Source organism: Prionailurus bengalensis, chromosome C2 (assembly GCF_016509475.1).
Source record: "Prionailurus bengalensis isolate Pbe53 chromosome C2, Fcat_Pben_1.1_paternal_pri, whole genome shotgun sequence".
NCBI lineage: Eukaryota > Metazoa > Chordata > Mammalia > Carnivora > Felidae > Prionailurus > Prionailurus bengalensis.
This window is the reverse complement of record NC_057350.1, coordinates 62,412,887-62,433,477: the sequence shown is the minus strand read 5'-3', so window position 1 is coordinate 62,433,477 and position 20,591 is coordinate 62,412,887. Positions and strand designations below refer to the sequence as shown.

Here is a 20,591-nt window from a genome sequence, read left to right as displayed (position 1 = left end):
TATTATAATGATATTTTGAGCATGGACATCTAGTATTTTAACTACACCAGGCATGCTGCAATGTGATTTATAACAATTTTTCTTAGTCTCACCTATACAGGATTCATTACAAATGAATTTGAAATGTTCATTCCAATAAGCCATGAGTGAACAGACCTGTACCATTGTGTCATCTGAGAAATATTAGGAACAATGAGTTCTTCATACATTTATCATTATCTGTGAAGTTTTCTTGGTAGGAGAAATTTCCTAGATTTTCAAGGAGAGAAGCGAGTGTTTGGCCTTTGTAATTGACCAATGTCTTCCTATCCCAAAATTAGTGCACTTAAAAGTGTTCAACCCTATTCGCTGCCACTTTTCCCATGCTGGCATCTCTGAGGGGCTAATAAATAACTTACTACTTAGTTATTCAGGTTCTGAACAAATTGAGAAATAAGTAAAGATGTATGGAAGACTCAATGGCCCCCATTGTTAGAGATCAAGATGGGAAGATGTAGTACTTAGTGTGGACAACTTATTTCCCCAGTCATGGCAGCAGCCCTGGAATGGTGCAGGCCTACTCACCTGAGAGTAGGAAGGATACAGTCCTGGTAAGACTTTCTTGTGGAGAAGCAGAGGGGAAGCCCTGTTCCCTGCCAGAAGCTTGGTTGCAAAGGAAGCAAGGAAAGAGAGGAGCTGAAGAAACTTCATTTATTCTTCCCAAATTTTTCACTCAAAATCATTTCTTCCTTCTGGGTCCCAGAGCAAGAAGTGAAATAAGCTCCCACCACACAGAAGGAAACATCCAGGGCAAGGAAGAACTCTCCCACAAAACTGTACAGCTGGGACCTGCATCCCTGGTCCCATGGTGGAAGGTCTGGAAGCCATTTATCATGGCATTATTACATTGAGGTGCCACAGCTATGAGTGCCAGAGGTGGAGGAAATGGACAGCGTGTAATTGGGCCCAGATTATGCTGGTTTAGCAAAAAGGTAGACATCATCGAGGGTTTGTCACTCATAGCAGTGGGGCTCCAGAAACTCACAAACACTGGTTCAAACTCATTTTACAAACTGAGAAATTAAAGCAGTAGAATCACAAGCAAGATTATCTCTCTGGCCGGCATGCTGCAAACTGTGGAGGGAGTCACTGGCAGCTTAACAACCTGCTTCCGTGAAGAGGTGAGGATGGGAAACTAGCATTCATTCGTGGCCATCTATGTCTCTTCTGACATATCCTTTCTCAGAAGATGGCATCACTTAGATGCCCAAGCCAGAAACTTGGGTGTTACCTTTGACACTCCTCCTTTACATAGGTTCTTGTCATTTTTTTTTTTTTGAGAGGGGAAGGAGGGCCAGAGGAAGAGAATTTTAAAACAGGCTGTACATGGGGTGCCTGGGTGGCTCAGTCGGATAAGCGTCCGACTTCTGCTCAGGTCCTGATCTCACAGTTTGTGGGTTCGAGCCACGCCATCGGGCTCTGTGCTGATGGCTCAGAGCCTGGAGCCTGCTTCGGCTTCTGTGTCTCCCTCTCTCTCTGCCCCTCTGCCAACTTGTGCTGTGTCTCTCTCTGTCTCTCAAAAATAAATAAATGTAAAAAAAAAATTTTTTTAAACAGGCTGTACGTTTAGCACAGAGCCTGACGTAGGGCGTGATCTCACAACCATGAGATCATGACCTGAGCCGAAATCAAGAGTCAGACACTTAACTGACTGAGCCACCCAGGCACCCCTATTCTTGTCAGATCTGAGGCTCCATACCTTTCCATCGCAAATCTGTCCATTCTCGTCCAGCCCCTTTATCACAAACCTAGCGCAGGCTATCTTGGCTTCCTTCAGTAATCTCGAAGTGGACCTCCCTGCTTCTGGTTCCAGCATTATATAGATGAGGAAATTGAAGAAATGTAACTCTAGATAAAGTACTATCTTCTATAAGGAGGAAGGACAGTGAGGGATAGAACCTGGATTTGGGCTCACATCTATCAAACTCTAAATCTAAACTCTTAACCTCTATTCTATGCCCCATCTCTATACAAATACCTCCCCCACCAATACAACTACCACCAATTATTCCATTGTCTTTTTGAAATCTTTATTTATTTATTTTTGAGAGAGAGAGAGAGAGAGAGAGCCAGTGGGGGAGGGGCAGAGAGAGAGGGAGACACAGAATCCAAAGCAGGCTGCAAGCTGTCAGCACAGAGCCCAACGTGGGGTTCAAACCCACAGACCACGAGATCATGACCTGAGCTAAAGTCAGATGCTTAACCCACTGAGCCACCCAGGCGCCCTTCCATTTTCTTTTGAACTAATGGACTCTAATGATCTATATAACCAAACATAGAATGAAAGAATTGTAAGTGGAATCTTGGCGATCCTTTTAAGCTAACTCCTTCTTTCAAAAGATGAGAAAGAAAAAGCTCAAACTGGTGCAGACACTTGTCCCGGCCACAGTTCTATTTAAGAGAAGAGTCAAAATCAGACCTCGGGTTTCCTGTTTCTGACTGTTCATCCTGACTCCTAACCCATGGAACAGACAAATGAGTTACAATTTTGAAAGTTAGTAATTTAAGGGCTAAATGAGTTATGGGCAGGAAAATAGACTTAGGTCGTAATGATACCAACTGCCCATTTGTAAAGGATAGGCAGTTTTCACTAGAATTGGGTTTTTGTTTTGTTTTGTTTTTGTTTTTAAGCTGGAAGGGATACAATAGGTCATTAAAGTGTGGTTCCCTCATTTTATAGGTAATAAAACCAAGGCTCAGTGAGATAAATTGTGTGATGGGAGGGCCACACAACCAAACTGAAATTAAATTCCAGGACCCCTAGTTTCCAATCCAAGGTTCTTTTCTGCTCATCAGACTGCTTTTTTGTGCCAAACAAAGTTGAGCAGGTAAGTCTAAAACAGAACAGCCACTACCACCCACTCTGGCACACCTGTCTGCACATGGGCTGGAGGTGCTTGTCTAACCATGCTTTAACTCCTCCTCTCTCTGGCAGTGATTTAAAGATGTCCAAGCTGATGTAAAAATGAACTGGGAGAGAAAACTGCACACTAACCTGATGCTTTTGTGCATCCTTTTTAACTAAGAAGAGCAGAGTCTTCCATAGATGGGAAACTTGGAAAATAATTTTGAATATGAAGGCAAAATTCAGAAATGAGTGAGCTGAACCAAGTGCTAAAGAGCAGAAATTTAAATGAATTTTGTGTTACTAGAGTTTTCTTTGCTAATTTCCCTAAGTAAGCTTTTTTCCTCTACAAACTCTAAACAGATTGTTCGGCTCTATTTTTGACTTGTGTGCACAGCCAGCTTACCATTTTCTGGCAGATGACCTTTGGACCGAAAACTACTTTTCTCCTTGAAGGTCCATAACCCGCACAAATACAACATCATCAAGCCCGGAGCTTGAGCCTACCATCCCAGCTCTGTCACACATCCCTGTAAACACTCATTCCGCCCTCTGAAGGACTGTTTGAAAGAATCATGGCAAATTAGGATATCAGATGTGCTTCTGAGTTTATTTCAAGCCTGCTACACGTTTTGCAGACCCAGTTCGAAGCAGCACATACCAAGTGTACAACTGCCAGAGAGCACAGAAAATGGACACACGGCAGGGTAGACCTCAAACTGCACACTCACACACAAAAGCACAATTTACTTGGGTCATGGCGATAAGGGAACTCTTAGGAGAAAAAAAGGTAATCATCTAACACAATTTTGTTCATTCGTGTGTTTGTTTTTCTGAATTCCTGCAACGATTATCAGGCTAGGCTTGGGTTGGGAGAATTTTAGCCCCCTATTACTTTCATCAAACTTCTTACCACCATCTCAAACTGTGACAATAATGACAATAATAATGATGATGAACAAGAAAAATGCTCAGATTATATGTTTGAAATCCCAAGACCTTTAGTATCACCACTTAACTTATGAAAAGAAAAAAAATGATGTAAGTATTATAATCCATGGTTGAAATAATTGTTGGTCTATTGAAGGAGGGAGACAGAAATCCTATTCCATTGCCATAAAACCCTGTTAAGCGTCCCATTTAGGAAAAGCAAGTCCACAGTTTCATTAATCATCTCTCATTTTATTTAGTTTTCTAGTGATCAGTCCCATTCATTCAGGTGATCACAAAATTCTTGTAAATGAGGATTTTAAGACTTCCTTTCGTGCAGCTCTCCAATCAGATTGTCCTTTCTGATTCCTTCTTGCATGGAAATTCCACAGCACCCTCTGACTTTCATGTAAACTGTGCCCCCGTCTTTTCTCCAGATCCTCCCACTATCACAGAATCCAAGAGCAATGAAGCCACCACAGGACGGAAAGCTTCACTCAAATGCGAGGCCTCAGCAGTGCCTGCGCCTGACTTTGAGTGGTACCGGGATGACACCAGGTATGTGCCAAACGTGCCATGCCCCCGTTGTTCCACTAGGTGGTCCTAGGGACAGAACCTAGCCCCGCTGTAATTATGTGAGTCTATACTATTAGACTCTTCATTTTCTAAATCTCTTTATCAAGTGCTTAGAGGCCTGTAGTTCTTAACCTGAAGCCCCAGAGCATTCAAGTTACATGCAAAGAGTGAAGTAGCTGGCTTAATGGGTATTAAGCCACCTGTATGTCTTTCTGTATGTCTCCACCTGTATGTCTTTCTTGCCTGGAGCAGAAGCCAAAGCTCAATGAAACTCATCCATTCTTAAGTCTTCTCTGTCGATAGACATCGGTTCTGATAATACAGAGTTGCACGATTAAAATGAGAAATTGAGCAGGGAACAAGCTGTTATTACATTTCTCTCCATGTCCTCCAATATCATGATGAAAAAGGGATTGCTACACCAAGTCTTCATCAGTGTTTCTTTTTACTCTTCTGTTTTTGAACTCTTAGGATAAACAGTGCTAATGGCCTTGAGATTAAGAGCACGGAGGGCCAGTCCTCCCTGACGGTGACCAACGTCACTGAGGAGCACTATGGCAACTATACCTGCGTGGCTGCCAACAATCTGGGGGTCACCAATGCCAGCCTAGTCCTTTTCAGTAAGTATGCCAAAGTAGGGCCTGACTCGGGAGAATTCAGTCAAGTGAGTGCTCCCGTGGAAAGCTTGAAAAGCATTCCTTTACCTCACCTTCAACCTTACCTATTAAAGGTAAACATACACAAAAATAAGAATCCAGTCACTGAAGCAAAAAACAAAGGACTTCAATCCCTATGCATAGGGCAAGATTTACAAATCAAATAATGTTTCTATTTCCTGGCTTCCTTTTGATAACTGCCTTGTGTTTTGTTGTTGTTGTTGTTGCTGGTTTGGGGGGTTTTTTGTTTATTTTGTTTTTTGTTTGTTTTTTAGTTTTGTTTTTGCCTGGTTGATTTAACTGTAAGAATACTCAGAGAACAGAAATCTCTTTGGTGATGATCTTTTAAGGAACAGAGGTGATGTAAGATCCTGGAAAATAGATGACAGTTAAAAAATGGCACTGGTGAGAGTGATTGAAGAAGATATAGTCAGTGAGGATGGATAAGGTGCTGGGGGAAGGGAGAGGCTGGGAAAAGGAAGCGTATTTTTAACAACACAAGAGAAAGGTGGAATGAATGATTAAAACATCATATAAAATCTAAAAGAGGAAAAATGGTTGCAGAAAGGTTTCCATATGACAGCAGGGAACATTACTTGTCTCACAAATTTTTGGAAGAGATAAAATGGTGGGAGAGAGGAGCATCCACAGAGCAGAGAAGATCCTCAGGCCGACTGAGGAGGACTCAGTTGTTTTAGCTTACTGGTGTTACTAGGAGAGCACACCTTGGACCCTTGCCCTTTAGCAGCTGTTAACCTTCAGGTATCTGACCCCCTGCCTGATGGCTACAAGCATAGACACAAATGCCCCTGAGAAACGGATGGGTGAAATTAGGAGAAGACGATACATTTGGATTAGAGAAATGTTTATAAGAATAAGTAAAACAAACACAAGAGTTAGTTAGCACATGCTGGACCAGAAAGTTTATTTGGACTAAAAGACAAAGTCCAAAAACTTTACTAGTATGATTTTGGAATAACAATCCACTAGGAATTTTTCTTCTGCACAGATTCAGTTGGAAAATCTAGAAATATTATGGCTAAGAGAGATGTCTCTATCTTTCTTTATCTTAGATGAGCCTTCAAGGAAAAAAAAAATATATATGTATGATATATATATAATATATATATTATACGTATAATATATATATAATATATATATGAGAAAAATCAATTTAAGTGAGAGTTCTCTTAAGATGCAATATTAAAGCCATTTTCTAACTGCTCAAGACCCAACTCTTTAAAAAAAAAACAAAACACCACAAACTATGCTAAATTTGGCCTTCAATTTCTCACCCATAACTGCCATTGACTTCAGTCTATAACAGTTTGATGGGATACAGCTATACAAGTGCTTAAGTTTAAAATTCACATGAATTTTAATATGAAGTTTAAAATTCATATTGCTGTTTACTTGTCTCCAAGGACCAAACATCAGTGTTCTTTACTTCAGCTAGAGGCACCAATATCTCAAAACACTTGAGAAGATAATTATTAAGAAATGTAGTTACCTGTTTCACTCTTGACATCAGGGATTCCGTAAGTGGGGGTGGTGGTGCAAACAGCCTCAACCCTGAATTTGGGATTCTGACATATCTAAGGTAACCTGGTTAAGTAGAACAACATACACTTAATAAGTTTTATAGGGGTTCGAAAAGAGAAAGTGGGACAACTGGATTAGTTAGAGAAAGTAAGCAACTATAATTTGCATTAAAGCATCTTCTCCTTGTATCCCATCCAGAGGAAGAAATGTGCTAATGATATATTTCAAATGATAAATAAAATGACACCTACTGACTGAGAGAGAGGAGGGTAAAGAGGATGGAAGGGTGGAATACTCCAGGAGGCATGGACTAGGTCAGAGATAATGGAGATACTGCTTGTCTGCTGGTGCCCGTGGTAACCTCAAGGCCTTTCATACCCTTGCCCTATGCATCAAAGTCCATTTAAAGGACTCAACCCAGTAAAATTAAGAAATGCCAAGACAAGAATCTTAGAGAATTTCTGTTTGTAAGTTGGAATCGCCTAATTATGCATGTGTATCGTAATCATATTGTCCCGATGACTTCACAGAAGCCACTTTCAATTACACGTTTGAGAAGTGCACAGCACAGTGATTAACGGGGCTCTACTTCCCCGCGGGCCCCCCCCCCCCCCCCCAGGCACTAGCTCTGGGTTTAGCAGCATGTGCATCAGCGTGGAGTTCAGAGCTGATCTCCCACCTAATGGGGAAGTTAGGAGGCATAACGCTAAAAATTAGTGAACCTACTGCCTGCTTTCTTAGACCCAAGGCCTAAATGTGGATGGACATTTGGGGTTTGTTTTAATGTTCATTTTATTTTTGGGAGAGAGAGAGAGAGAGAGAGAGAGAGAGAGCTCAAGCAGGGGAGAGGAAGAGAGAGAGGGAGACACGGAATTCGAAGCAGGCTCCAGGCTCAGCGCTGTCAGCACAGACACAGAGCCCCGTGGGGGGCTCGAACTCAGGAGCCATGAGCCAGGAGGTCATGCTCTGAGCGGAAGTCGTCGAATGCTTAACCGGCTGAGCCACCCAGGTGCCCCTAAAGGGGAAGCTGTGCTTCTTGCATATGGGAAGGGCACTTCTGCCTCGGCCACCCCTCCATGACCATTTAGCTTTGGGAGGCGCATTGCTACATCCTTCATTCCTTGGAAATACAGCTGTACCGCAGCCTATTTCACACAGGCAAGAGAGAGGGAGGAGGTGGGGAAAGGGGAAAAAAAAGAAAGTACCTATGTGAACAGATTGCTCATTACTTAGACTCAAAGTAGATGGGTTTAATGAGTAGAAGGAAGATGCCGCTGGCAGAGGCACTTTTGCACAGAACGGGGTCAGGAGGGGGGCGAGGCCTGGGAGGGGAGGAGGGGAGCAAGGCTTGGGAGGGGAGGAGGGGCGGCTGCCGCAACCCTGACAGAGAGCACTGTGTGGGCAGCGGGGTGCTGTGCTGACCAGCCAGTCCAGAGCAGACCAGGCAGGTGGTGAGCTACTGCCCGCCAGAAAGAGGCAGCACGTAGAGCCGGAGCCCCTGAAGAGTTCTCAATGATCTGTCTTCATTGGTGCGTCAGCACATTTTCAGTGTCCACCACAGTGACACGTGCTGACTCTTTGTGCAGTGTCAATTTGCGGTCACTGATCCATCTTGTCCTCCACCACATGCGTACATATACTTCTCCACTCTATTCAAATATTGATCTCCAAGGGGGTCAAAATAATTGAAGGAAAGTGCAAGAATACATTGTATTCCTAGTAATTTTTTCCTAAGCTAGTGGAAGCATTCTTTTCTCATTTGTTCTGTTCTCCACACGTTCTAGCATTGTTTGTCAAGGATCTGTACCACCTCAGTCTATATTATATCCAAGCTTAGATGTTTTTCTTCATCCTGGGCAAAGCGTTACATTGTATATTTTTTTCTGAACACATTCATCCCATGGGACAGTGTGTACAGGCAAAGATTCAGCCCCTTAGTCCTCGTCAGCTATGGGAACATGCAGCGCCTAGAGGAAGACTTTGGCTTCTATTGATGCCAAGAGAAGGTCCATTGTCAGCATATGTAACATAGCAGATTCTGTGTTTCCACACCGATGACTACAATGCACCCACAAGGGAAACCTATCTTGTTTCATGTTTACGTTGAGTTACTTTTAAAGCAATGGATGGGGAGGGAAGATGGGGTGGTGATTTTAATGTCATCACTTCTGATGAAGTGAATGTTTACAAGGTACTCTGAACATGTGCTAAACCCTTAACATACATAATCTCATTTAACTCTCAAATCCAGGCTCTAGATCAATGTGTTACCTAGATTGGTGTATGTGGAGAAAATGTTAGGAGATGTATCTTTTGTAGTCTGGAAGTGAGGAGCCATCTAATTTCTTTCTCCTTTTTTCACTTAATGAGGTCTCTCCATGACTAGATATTGTCATATCCCTTCCCACCTCACTGTTTCTGCCACCTCTCATTTCCATTTCCATTGACCCCCATGGAATGGGTCCACTGGAGTAGTTAGATCATTGGTTACTCTTTGGCACAGTGAGATTCCTAACTCATATTCCAGCCTCATGGTCAGCTTTTGACCCTAGGAATATTCCCACATGTTAAAGAATACTCCTACTGATCAATTACCTTCTATTTTAGAGAAATGTATCGATTGGTAAAGTATTGAAGCTATTAAGTACAAAAAAAATTAAAAATGCAAAGAAATCTACATTGAGCCATACCACATCAGTGTGTAGGAGGTTTTCAAATTCTCTTTTTATTTTAAAAGATAATTAACTTGTAAACCTATACTTGATTAAACTCAAGTATTACCTAAGCAACCTAGCACTGGAGAGAGCCCTTAAAATGAGCGCCTCCCCCGCTTGTTTAGAAACCATTTTAAGTTGTTATCTTGGGGGCCTGGAGTTTAAATATATACCACTTGATGAAGTTAGTTAAGCCTTGGCAAAGCCTCTTAACCAGCTACTTCTAGATGCCACATAATAAAACAGTGTGAGCAGCCATTTGAGCACTACCCTCATGTAGTTTGAAACACCGGCTGCAAACTTTAAAAGGGCTCTCTGTGGCTACTATAGGAAATAGATGGGCACTGGGACTAGATTTAGTTTCAAGAATAGGCATGGAATATGCTGACTTCCAGAAAGTTTACCGAACATCTGCAATACCCATTGGAAAAGAAAAGAAAATCATATCTGTGTTAACAAATTACCTCTCTATATACACCTTACAATCAGCTCTAGCCTTTGCCATTTAAGTGCTTTTATATCAGAGGTTTTCCTTGTGAAGTGTAATGCCCCCACTTAACAGTTTCTCATTGGTGTCCCAACAGAATCAACCAATAACACACACGTACATACACACACATATGCACACACACGTACATTTGGCAGATAAGAAACCAAAGATCAGAGTCAAGGGACTTACTAAGAGCCACAGCCTCTAGTTCTGGGGTCAGCCTTAGGGCTCTGTTCCTCAAACCTTCCAAAATAGCTGCTTAGCGATGCTGACCTCCCCCAAATATTAGCAACCAAAGACAAAGCACATAGCACCAAAGTTTCTGTCCTCCCCTACTTTTGATTATCAAAAGTCAAAGAATTTCTTCTTCATTTTAAGTGATGTCGCTTCACTTTACACTCGAACAAGAGCCTACAAACCATGGCAAAATTATAAAATGCAGCAGAGTGATGGGGGAGGAATAAGGATAAAAAGCTGGGACTGGGAAGCGTCTAAAGAATAAGTCAGTAGGGTGGAATTCGAGAATGAGAGTAACTAATGGGGCGTGATAGGGATAAGATGATGATAACAGGGTGGAGCTAAGATGATAATAACAAGCTGGGAACCAAGGAGGGTGGGTGAGATGATTTTAGCAATACAAATGGTCTTGTGGAAAGGAGGGCAGAGTGCATTTACCCAGCTGTGAACAGTGTGATGAGAAAATATTAAGCTGAGTCATTTAAACAGTCTGAATAATAATAGTGATAATAAAAAATAAAGTACAGTGGGTAGAGTATAGTATGGGACAGTAGTCTCCAACTGCTACATAAATGCTGAAAGCAGTTTAGCTATTTAATTTCAAAGCTGAAAACTTAATACCAAATAACCAGTGGAGGTTTAAACCATTTTTCTACTTGACACTTGTGTAACTAAGACACAGTTGACCTGTTCTATCTTAATGCACTTAGCAAACTTTGGCATTTAAGTTACAACTTTCAGGCAAGCTAGAGAAAGGCTCACTACAAGGAGTCAGGGTTTCCTTGGCATCCAGGTGTATTGAGTGTCCAAATTCCAGGCAAAATCTACTCTTTCTAGACATGTGGTACAAGATGGCAGGCAGGTCAAATTTGAATATGCACATATGCTTTTCTCTTTATGGTTTTGGTTTTTGTTTACTTCAATTTATCATTAGTCTTTATTTAACCAAATGGCTGGGAGGAATGTAAAGTGTGTGCTAATTATGTTGCATTATAGGGTTTAGGGGCAGTAGTAATGCATCCTAGTCCTAATACACCATTCTACCTTTCTGAAAGAGCCTCAGGGGAGGATTTAGAGTTAAACCTGGGGTTTTGATAAGATAAATACAGGATGCCTAAAGCCTGAGCTCTGTCAGCACATTCAACTTATGATCAGCAGCTTGGGGATGGGACTGTGAGGGACACATAAGCTCAAACCTATGTGTCCAAAAGAACACTTTTCTTACTCCATGGGATGTATCATCAAGTAAATTTGATTGGTTAATCAAATTTCAGGTGAGATTGTATTATTACAAGAGAGTGGTATTAAAGAAAAGACAGAATGAAATAATACCATGCCAATTTACTTATTTCCTTGGCATTACTCTCGCACTGGTATTAGAAGTGTGGAAATAGAAACCTGAGGGAAAAGTTGAATTAGTATTTCCCAAATAAATTTTCCACATACTTGGCTAAAGCTGATATGAGCTGTAGGGCTTTGGGAGAGGAAAGGAGTCCTTAGCTATCATGCGTCCATCTGTCCTGAGTTAAAGAGACCAGAACCAGGACGCGAAGATGCATGACTGACTGTGATCACTGCTAATTTAAATACCTTCAACCCAGCCCTCCAGAAAAATTGTAATTTTGGTAGTGAGGTTTTTTTCAGTGTAGGGTAGGATCCTGTTTGTAGGGTTACCACAATAAGATGTCATTTCCTACTCTAATTTTTTTAAAGCTTTGGATTTAAAATTTTACCAATAACTTTCTGATAATTTAGTGTTGGCAGGAAGAACAGACAAATGCTTTATAGGAGATACTATCCTATAGGCATGGAAATTTATCTGCTCTATAATTATCTGAGTAGCTAAGCATGAGTAAGATATAAATATACAGATAGATCTATATAAACTCTCCATGATGCTTACTATTTTTTCCCCTTTAGAGCGTGTTTCACCCACAATCCCCCATCCCATTCAAGGTCAGTATGATTTTTATGACTGTAGTTCTGTTGCTGGGTCATTCTCCATCATCCATAATGTGCAAAACACACAAAGTGGGATACATATTCACAACATTCACATACAATAGAAACCTTTTTTTTTTCTTTAAACCTTCAAAAGAAAGTTGATCAATTGTCCCCACACCAGTTGATAGACATGTAACAGATTCTTTATCTGACTTAAGTAGGTGAGTAGCTGGGGAGATGCTAAGCTCAGAAAGCAATTCTCTCTTCAATTAATATGTGTTACAGGTAACTATGAACTCACATATTTGGAACACAGCCAGTTAAGTTCTGTAGCTCATAAAAATATGAATCTTCTAACTGACCACCCACACATTTGGAGGCTTATACAATCCGAATCTCAAGTCATTGGTATTACTTAAAAAATGAATTTATCTACTACTGCCAAAGTTTGAACTCAACCAGATTACAAGGACATTAACTTTTCTTAAAATTGTGGCCAGTGTGGGGGCTTTTCCTTTTAAACATAGCTATTTTAGAAAGCACAAATGAAAAAATAAGGTAGTCATTCTGTATTCCTTTTCATAAAACTTTCTCCACACCCAAATTAAATTTTGCCTCCTACATCACATTTAGATGCAAGTTGCAGCCCCAGCCTTCTAGCTTAAGGCTATTTAAAGGCAAATTGGCAAATAAAATTAAAACAATACAAAAAAATCTGAAATGAAACCAACCTACCATTGAAATTAAATTCCAGAAAAGTGATTTGCAAATAACACTCAAAGACCTGAGAAAAAATGGAAAGTAGGCCATGCGGGGCCTCGTGTGGAAAAAATAAATCCAATTAAACAAGATTATTGTATACACTATAAAAGAAATGTGCTCAGAATTAAAGGTAGAAAGCTGCTGTTTTATAAGTTTGAAGACAGATCATGTTTCATTAACACTCATCCAAACTAAAAATTAGGCCAAAATTGGGTGAGGATATTCAGAGTGTCAATAATGTTATGTTTTGCATATGTATGTATTCACATATATGCAAACTTATTTTAATTATATTTGCAATGAGAATTGCAGGGTTTCAAGGATCAACTAGACAGCTTAATAAAAAAGTTGCTCTTAAATTTTAAGAAGGGTCCAAACTATTTATAGAAGAACTCTGTTGAATAAAATCCTTCCTTAAAACATTAATGAAATCTGTTTCTTATCCCAACTACTAAAAATAAGACTTAAAATGTGCCTGTTTTTTAGACTTGACATGAAACTTAGTGTTCATGGAAAATATCCCATTTTGAATTCCTGACATGACACAATTATTTTAAGACATTTATCTTCGAGTGTTGCTGCAGAGATTGACGCCATTTTATCATGTTGACATCTTGCAAATATCTTGATGTGACAGACACATACATACACATTTGTTCCAATGGATGATATCTTCAAAGAGGTCATGCTACATCCAAGACGAGCTTTGTAAACTGTCACTAAGCCTCTAGGTATCCTCTCTGGGAGCGGTTCTGCAGCCACAGACTCAAATATTTTATCTGATCATGCTTTATGATGTATATAACATGGAACAAAATGAAAGTCAGACACGATTCACAAAAGACAGCTGTTGGATATTGAAAAACAGTTTGGGCCAGGAATGAAGCAAGTTGAACTTGATATTTTCCCACAAACTGAATTGTTGATTGGAGAATGACCCTAGTTTGATTTTACGTTGTAGATAGACAATAGATACCTTCTTTAGATCCAATAGTTCTAGAGAATATAGTTTATTTTACTACTAATACTTTGGGCTTCTGCTGGTAGAAATTGAAAAGCTGTTCATCGAGACTTGGGATTGCTGATGTGTGAGGTGGGTATGGAAAGATAATGCCCTTTAAGTTCCCTGTCTCTTGCAAGGGCTTTAACTTGTAGAAATCAGCCCCTTTTCTCCTCTTCTGCCCAGGCAAGATGGCAACCCATGTGAAAAGCAGTATCCCATGGGAAAAAAATATTAATGTATAGGATCCTTAACTCTTTTTTATAGTGCCACTTAAGTACCAAAATATCTATGAAAAGCCTGCCTACCTCAGGTTGGTCATATCTATAACACAAAATACCTTTGTTTAATTAAATACTGTATATTGTCATCATCTGGGTACAATCCTACATTTCAGCCCTAAAGTGTTAATGTATCTATTAGCAGTTGGTTGATACAAATGGCCAGAAGGATATGAAACCAATCAGTTTCCTTCAGGGGTTTTGAAAATATGAGAAAGTTCCAAAGGTCCTTTTTTGTCCGCCCATCACAAAAAAAAGAGAACTTTCTCTCCTATTTTCCGATAACAGAAATACATGTTTAATTTTAGCTGCTTCGTTGTTAATGTCTTTCATTGGAGGGTCTCCCCCACCCCCACTCTACACGGCTCATCAAGCTGACGGGGGATAAACATCAGAGTCGCAGCAGGAATGCAGTCCTAAACCCCTTCAAGCTGTGATTAAACAAAAACAAGGCTCAATAAATCAAATGTATTTCTCTTGGGTTTCCTTCATCATATTGCTTGATTTTCTGCAGTGATAATAATAATACTGGAATTACACCGAAGGATAATTTGTATTGTCTGTGGCCAATCAGGAATTTTCAAATGTCCTTTCCTATTCTGCCACAAACAAAACAGAACAAAAAAATCAGTGTGCTTCCCTGCTTCTTAATTTAAAAGATATATATAAATAAATAAGTGTTCCATCCTTGATCTGTTTCTGATAGGTGTTTTTTCCCATTAATTTTAATTTAGGTTTATTTATTCTGAAATGAGTCCTGAATTGCATATATTTGCATAAGTACCCCTGACTATATCACTGCAGAAAATCCACCGAATTGTAAAATGAGGGAAGAGTCGGCTCTAAGTGTCTGAGGGAACTTTTCTCACTTTGTTAGGCTCAGATCATTTCCTGAGGATTCTGAACACTGGGAAATGATAATACTGCTCGTCTCCTCCCCATAAGCTTTCTGGTGCATAACCTCTCAAGATGGAAGCTCACCTAGAGATGCCCTCACACTTAGAAGGGCTGCAGGTTCAAAATAAAGTGACAAAACCAGCTTCCGAAAGTTAAAATGAAGTACAAGAAGAAAAAGGACAAGGACAAACTACCATTGTTTTACTTTTATCACCCTCAAGTGAGGAATCCCCTTGAGTGTGGGACTCTCTGGGCTCAATCAGCCCCTCCTTCCATCACTGGTACTTTAAAAAAAAAAAATTAATAACCCTGGAATGTGTCTCACTTGCTTGCCTCCCATCTGATTATTTATCCCAAGTGAACAGCCTTTCCATTCACTAACCCCGTGTGGCTAGTGGGTTTGGGAAATGTCAAGATTATCTTCCAGGTTCAGGCTTTGCACTGGGTTTGTTCACAGCTGCTTGCCATTCAGTTCCTGTTTTTCCATTGATAAAACACATTGCACATGGCTGGGTTTGCATGATTAATACAGCTGTCTAAAGCTTTCTCAGAAAACAAAACAAAACCTCCCAAAATTAAAGTTTAAAAAAAAAATCAAAATCCAACCCACAAACAAACCAGGCTTGCAGAAATCTGAAGTCCACCTGGCATGTTTTCTCCCGAAGGGCAACTGGTGTTGTCCTGGGCAGGCCTGGCATCAGAACAGCCAGATTCCATCTCCAGTAGGAGGAGGCGATATACCTGCCCTCACCTGGCACTCCCAGAAATGGGTTCTCAAGATCAGATGCCACTGGGATGGAAGGAAAACTGGGAGAAAAATCCTAAAACCACACCATGCTATAAAGATAACTGGACAATCCCTATAGCTTTATGTATCTTCTGTGGGATATTATCCCAGGTATCAATGAGAAATGTCTCTTTTTAGCTCTTCATTATAATAGCAGTTTCATCTCTAGTAATAATAATAATAATAACAACAACTAACATAGAAAGTGGGCTTCTCATGTACCGATAGAGTTCTGAGGGCTGTGGCATGTATTAACGCAATTAATCCCCACAATCCTAAGAAACTAACATGCACCATCTCCCGGAATTTTTAACCATCAAACTACACCCAAATTCCAGGCTATGCCTCACAGCATCCAGGCACATATATAAATCTATAGTACATTATAAATAACCATTATGTATGCATTTGTGTTCATTAGGTATGTATCTGTCTAATGAATTTTAAACACTCATCTAGTTTATTTTATGTATCATAATGGTTATAATACATAATACTGTTACCTTAATATCCATACACTTTTACAAAGTCTATTTCCAGATATACTCAATACAGAGATGTATGCCCAACTCACACAGAGATTTATATGAAAGCATTCATCTTTAAAAAACATGAGCAGAGCTATCTGGCATCAGCACATCTAATTTCACACACTTATTCAGGCTGATTTACATACACACCTCTATTAATCATGGATAATTACTAGCATTGTTCTCTTTAATTCAGTTTTTCCAACTGTGAAATGGGAAAGAAATTATATCTTTCATGCCTACAAGCTCAGAGTGGTTTTTTAAATAATAAATAAAGGAGAGCTTCAAGTTCCCAGAAAGAAAGCATATTGAATTTAAAATAATCATACTCAGATGCACATACTTCTTATAATTTCTAGAAGTACTGATATTTAAAGACATACTTGTATCAGATTGCCTGGATATTAGCTAGCTACAAGTTCATTGTGGCTTCATTACAGTTTGACGTATTACAAATTCTAGAGATTTCTGAAGTGCCCACTGCTGACAAGTTTAAATATGGAAGTAACACACGGCCAAATAACAAACATTATTATTTTTCACCAATATCATAGTACACTTAGAGAAGCTTCACACTGCACGGTTCTCTATTGTCTGACACACATGCGTGCACACGCACGCACACACACACACACACACACTTTTAAACTTTCAGTGAGCGCCCATCATGCATGTTACCACCTGTCAGACTGATCCAAAGTCATCACTCTAAAGAACCTATCCTTTTTTCTGGTCAAAAATGTCAAGCATGTCCCAAGGAGGGTTTTAATTTTTAAATACATCTCATACATCTCTCCTTTCCCATTAGCTGGTGGGGAAAAGGCCTTGCTGTTACTGATAGTACTTGGTAAGGGGTAACACAAGTTTACAGCAAAATCACGGGTCCTGACTAATACACACAAAGATAATTAAGAACTGACACTAATACCTGATGACCATGTCTGATTCCCTTACTGGAAGCAACAGGCTGATTTTCTTCAGTGGCTGGGAACCAAGTGGGATAGCTGTGTTGAAACCTCACCTAGAATCAGTACTTCTCTTGCCAACCCAGTGATTCAGACCCAGCTGTACCAGGCGCTTCTCTTTGTTGAATCCATTTCGGTGCCTTATTCTTCTCAGCTCTGCGTTCTTGCTTCTGTTCTGTTCCCTAAACAATACTGGTTCTCTCCCTGTTAAAATTTGCCAGCGAGAATAAACCTGAAATTTATTCACACTATTATTTAAATGTCCAACGGTGGCTTGGAAGTGTTACCTGTCTCAGAATTTACATTTAGCTTCAAGCTAAATGGCTAAAAATCCTACGGCGTCAGTTTAAAGGTAGGAGAAATTTTAGTGCTGGGACTCTTTTCTAATGCTTTTTCCTACTTCCCTAGTCTGTTTCTGCCTACACCAGTCAGCCTTGCCTGGTGATCTTCCTGTACTTAGGCTTTGCTGTGCTATGTAGATTTCTAGAGCCAGCAGGGATTTGAAGATGAAAATTTTTTTTTGAAAATCCCAGCTCCCACTAAATTTTAATTTGATGGAAATATTTCTCTTCTATGAGCTTTATGGGGAAAAAAAATCTTTCAAAGTAACAATTACATTTGGGGATTAAGTTTAAGTAATTGACAGTCTTGTCTTTTTAATTAAAAGGAATAAAGCTCCCTGAGAAGAGCTCAGTGAGATTTGCAGCGGAAAATGTTGGCATTATGCCCCAAAGGGTGAGAAGACCAGGATCTGGAATGGACAGAAAATGCTGATGCAGGTCTCCCTGGTCTTTAGAGTGCATCCCCAACAGAGCATGCCCTGGCGTCTGCATCAGCGTGCCATTTAGCAGGAGGGTAGCGTTGTGTTGTGAGGAGCATTGCTGAGTGTAGCCAGGAAGAAGGTTCTTGCCCTGGGAGCTCTGCTCTAGGTTCAGAGACATTATATGGAGCAAGAGTCCTTGAAGGAAGAAGTGGCACCGCTTAGAGTCAAAAAAGAAAGAATACATACTCCTTCTGGAGTTCAATCATCAATAGAGTCTCAGCTCCTGACAAGTGTCCTATGATAGCCCCCCAAAGTATAAACGTGAATTTTTGTCTGGTCCTTGGCTCTTTCATTCTTCTTTACCTGAAATTTGTATTTCTGCTGTCTGTATTTCGTGGTTTTCTTTCTCTCTATATTTTATACCATAGTCACCTCACTTTACATATATGCTTTTTCTTTGACATCCTTCAAATAAAACCAAAGAAAATGTTTTGATAGTATTAGCATTCACTTGTAAACACTGGTTAGCAGCCATGCAAGCAAAGCCATCATCTCATCTATCTGGAGGACACATCTACTTCTGAAGAGGCAAGATACAAATTAACCTTAGTAACAACTTCCTGTATATAGTCACTCTGTCCTCACAGTGGTCTTTCATCATCACAAGTCATTTTTAGGTATTAAATTAAACAAGCACCTCAGTCAGGGGGAAAAAATCAGCTTAAGTGGTCCCACCTTATATCTCCCCTTGTATACTGCTGTGAGGAAACACACCTGCCAAGTAAGAACACAGCATGACATAATGAGTTTGGAATTCCAATTTAAGGTGTTCCTATGTACCCAGATGTATGATGGGAGTAGGCAGACCACTCACTAGGACTCCACCGAGAATTGTCAGCTTATATCCACCACAAATCAGTGGGGGGGAGAGACTTTACAAGTCATTTATCATGCTTCCTAATTGGACCCTGGGGAGCCCAGCACCACCATAGTTTATGGCACTGTTTTGCTTATTACCATGCTGATTGTAAAAGAAAATGCTTCCCACATCTCTGTAACACATATGTATGTTTTAACACCTAGGCATTACCACTAACAGAGTATCTTTACTATATATCACAGCTGTCAGTCCATTCTATTTTCTCTGCCCTACACTTGTAACAATGGTTCTAAATTAACCACTCACCTTCCAAACTTTGCAGTTCCAGTGGGACTTTTTTAACTGCCTGAGAGACATTGTTTGGGGCAAGAGTAGCATCCTGTGGTTTAAAAAAAATGAAATAGCTGTGTTCTGGTTAATTGTCCATCCTGTGTACCATTCAGTCCTCTTTCGGCCACACAGCACCAGGCCTTCCCAGCCATGTTCTCTGTCGGAAAGTTGCTTGGCCATTCTAAAGTGTTTTTCTTGATTATGTGTGTGGAGTTTGTATGACTTGGAAGCAAGGGATGTTTGGAGCACAGAAACAACTATAAAAATAAAGAGAACAAAAGAAAGAAAAAGAGAGAAAGAAAGAAAAAATCAAGCAGTAGCTTGCAGTTCTCTTTGTTGAACTGCAAGTTAGAAAGTAACTTGGGAGATGGGTTCTGTTTTCCTCGCCAGAGCTCCAGAACACAGGTAAGTTCATCGTTGAAAGGTGCTCAGTGTTGCAGTGCTAAAAAAAAAGAAAAAAAAAAAAGAACAATCTCACTCATTGGACGTTGGTCTTCCCTTAGAGTATCAACCCTCCCATCCTAAGTCATTCAATTAATAGTGTGATTTGTTGTTCTCCACTTGGATGTACTCTCCACTTTCTTGTGCTTTTTACGGTTTCTTTTAGAGTTCGTGTTTTCTTTTTCTTGAGATTTCTTACCATTAGGAACACAAGAAAGAGACTTCATTCTTGATGGCCAGTGCAAGTAATTTCTGGCCCAGTTTATCTGACAATGGACAATATGTGGACCACACCATTCATTCACACAAAACAAAACAAAAAACCTATCCTAGGACTAGGGCAAACTCTGAGCTTGGTCTTGAAAATGACTGTGGAAAATAAGCAGGACACAGCCTCTGCACTAACAGAGCTTACAGACCAGATGGGACAGTGGATGAGGGTTAAGCAATCATAAGAAACGTTACTAAGGTTAGGATACCTGTATACCTGTATAGAGCACAGAAAAGGGAGCCTGGACTGGTCAGAGAAGGCTTCCAGGTGAAAGTGAAGTTTAAAAGGCAGAAAGGAGGAAACAGAGGAGCAAACATTCCAGTACATACAAAAGTTTAGAATCCGGAGAGAGTTAAACAATATTAAGTCTAATTAATTCTTAAAATCTGAAAAATGCCGTTTCCCTAATAGTTTCTTATTCCTTCTCATTTGCATCTGGCCTGTTTTAAAAAGAAAAGACATGTGACAAACCAGTGGGGTTTAAAGGCAAGGGAATTTGCATTTATACCTCTGTTATACTTTGAAGACAAGAAATATCTGTTGGCTTATTTGTACAGACATGTACCAATACTGTATACTCTATGTATGGTAGGTAGCACTGTTCTGGGTGAGGTTTTTGGAAAAAAAAAATACTGAGAGCCTATTTGGCAGAACATCTAGGGAAAACTTTGAGCCTCTCAACAGGGAGGTTTGATGGTAAATTTCAATTTT

At 40.1% G+C, this 20,591-nt stretch overlaps 1 protein-coding gene across 3 annotated transcripts in view; it reads left to right on the top strand.

Annotated features, from left to right (window-relative positions):
• LOC122492270 (limbic system associated membrane protein) overlaps positions 1-20,591 on the top strand; it is a 660,170-nt gene that overhangs the window by 616,511 nt on the left and 23,068 nt on the right. Inside the window, exons 5-8 of one of the 3 annotated variants that reach the window (XM_043595990.1) lie at positions 4,252-4,372; positions 4,862-5,010; positions 11,950-11,985; positions 14,894-15,478. In XM_043595990.1, the coding sequence (XP_043451925.1) occupies positions 4,252-4,372; positions 4,862-5,010; positions 11,950-11,985; positions 14,894-14,934 (347 nt within the window). In that variant the 3' untranslated portion in view covers positions 14,935-15,478. Of the gene's footprint in view, positions 1-4,251; positions 4,373-4,861; positions 5,011-11,949; positions 11,986-14,893; positions 15,479-20,591 lie in introns of those variants that run through there. The other 2 variants (XM_043595988.1, XM_043595989.1) reach the window with 2 other exon arrangements.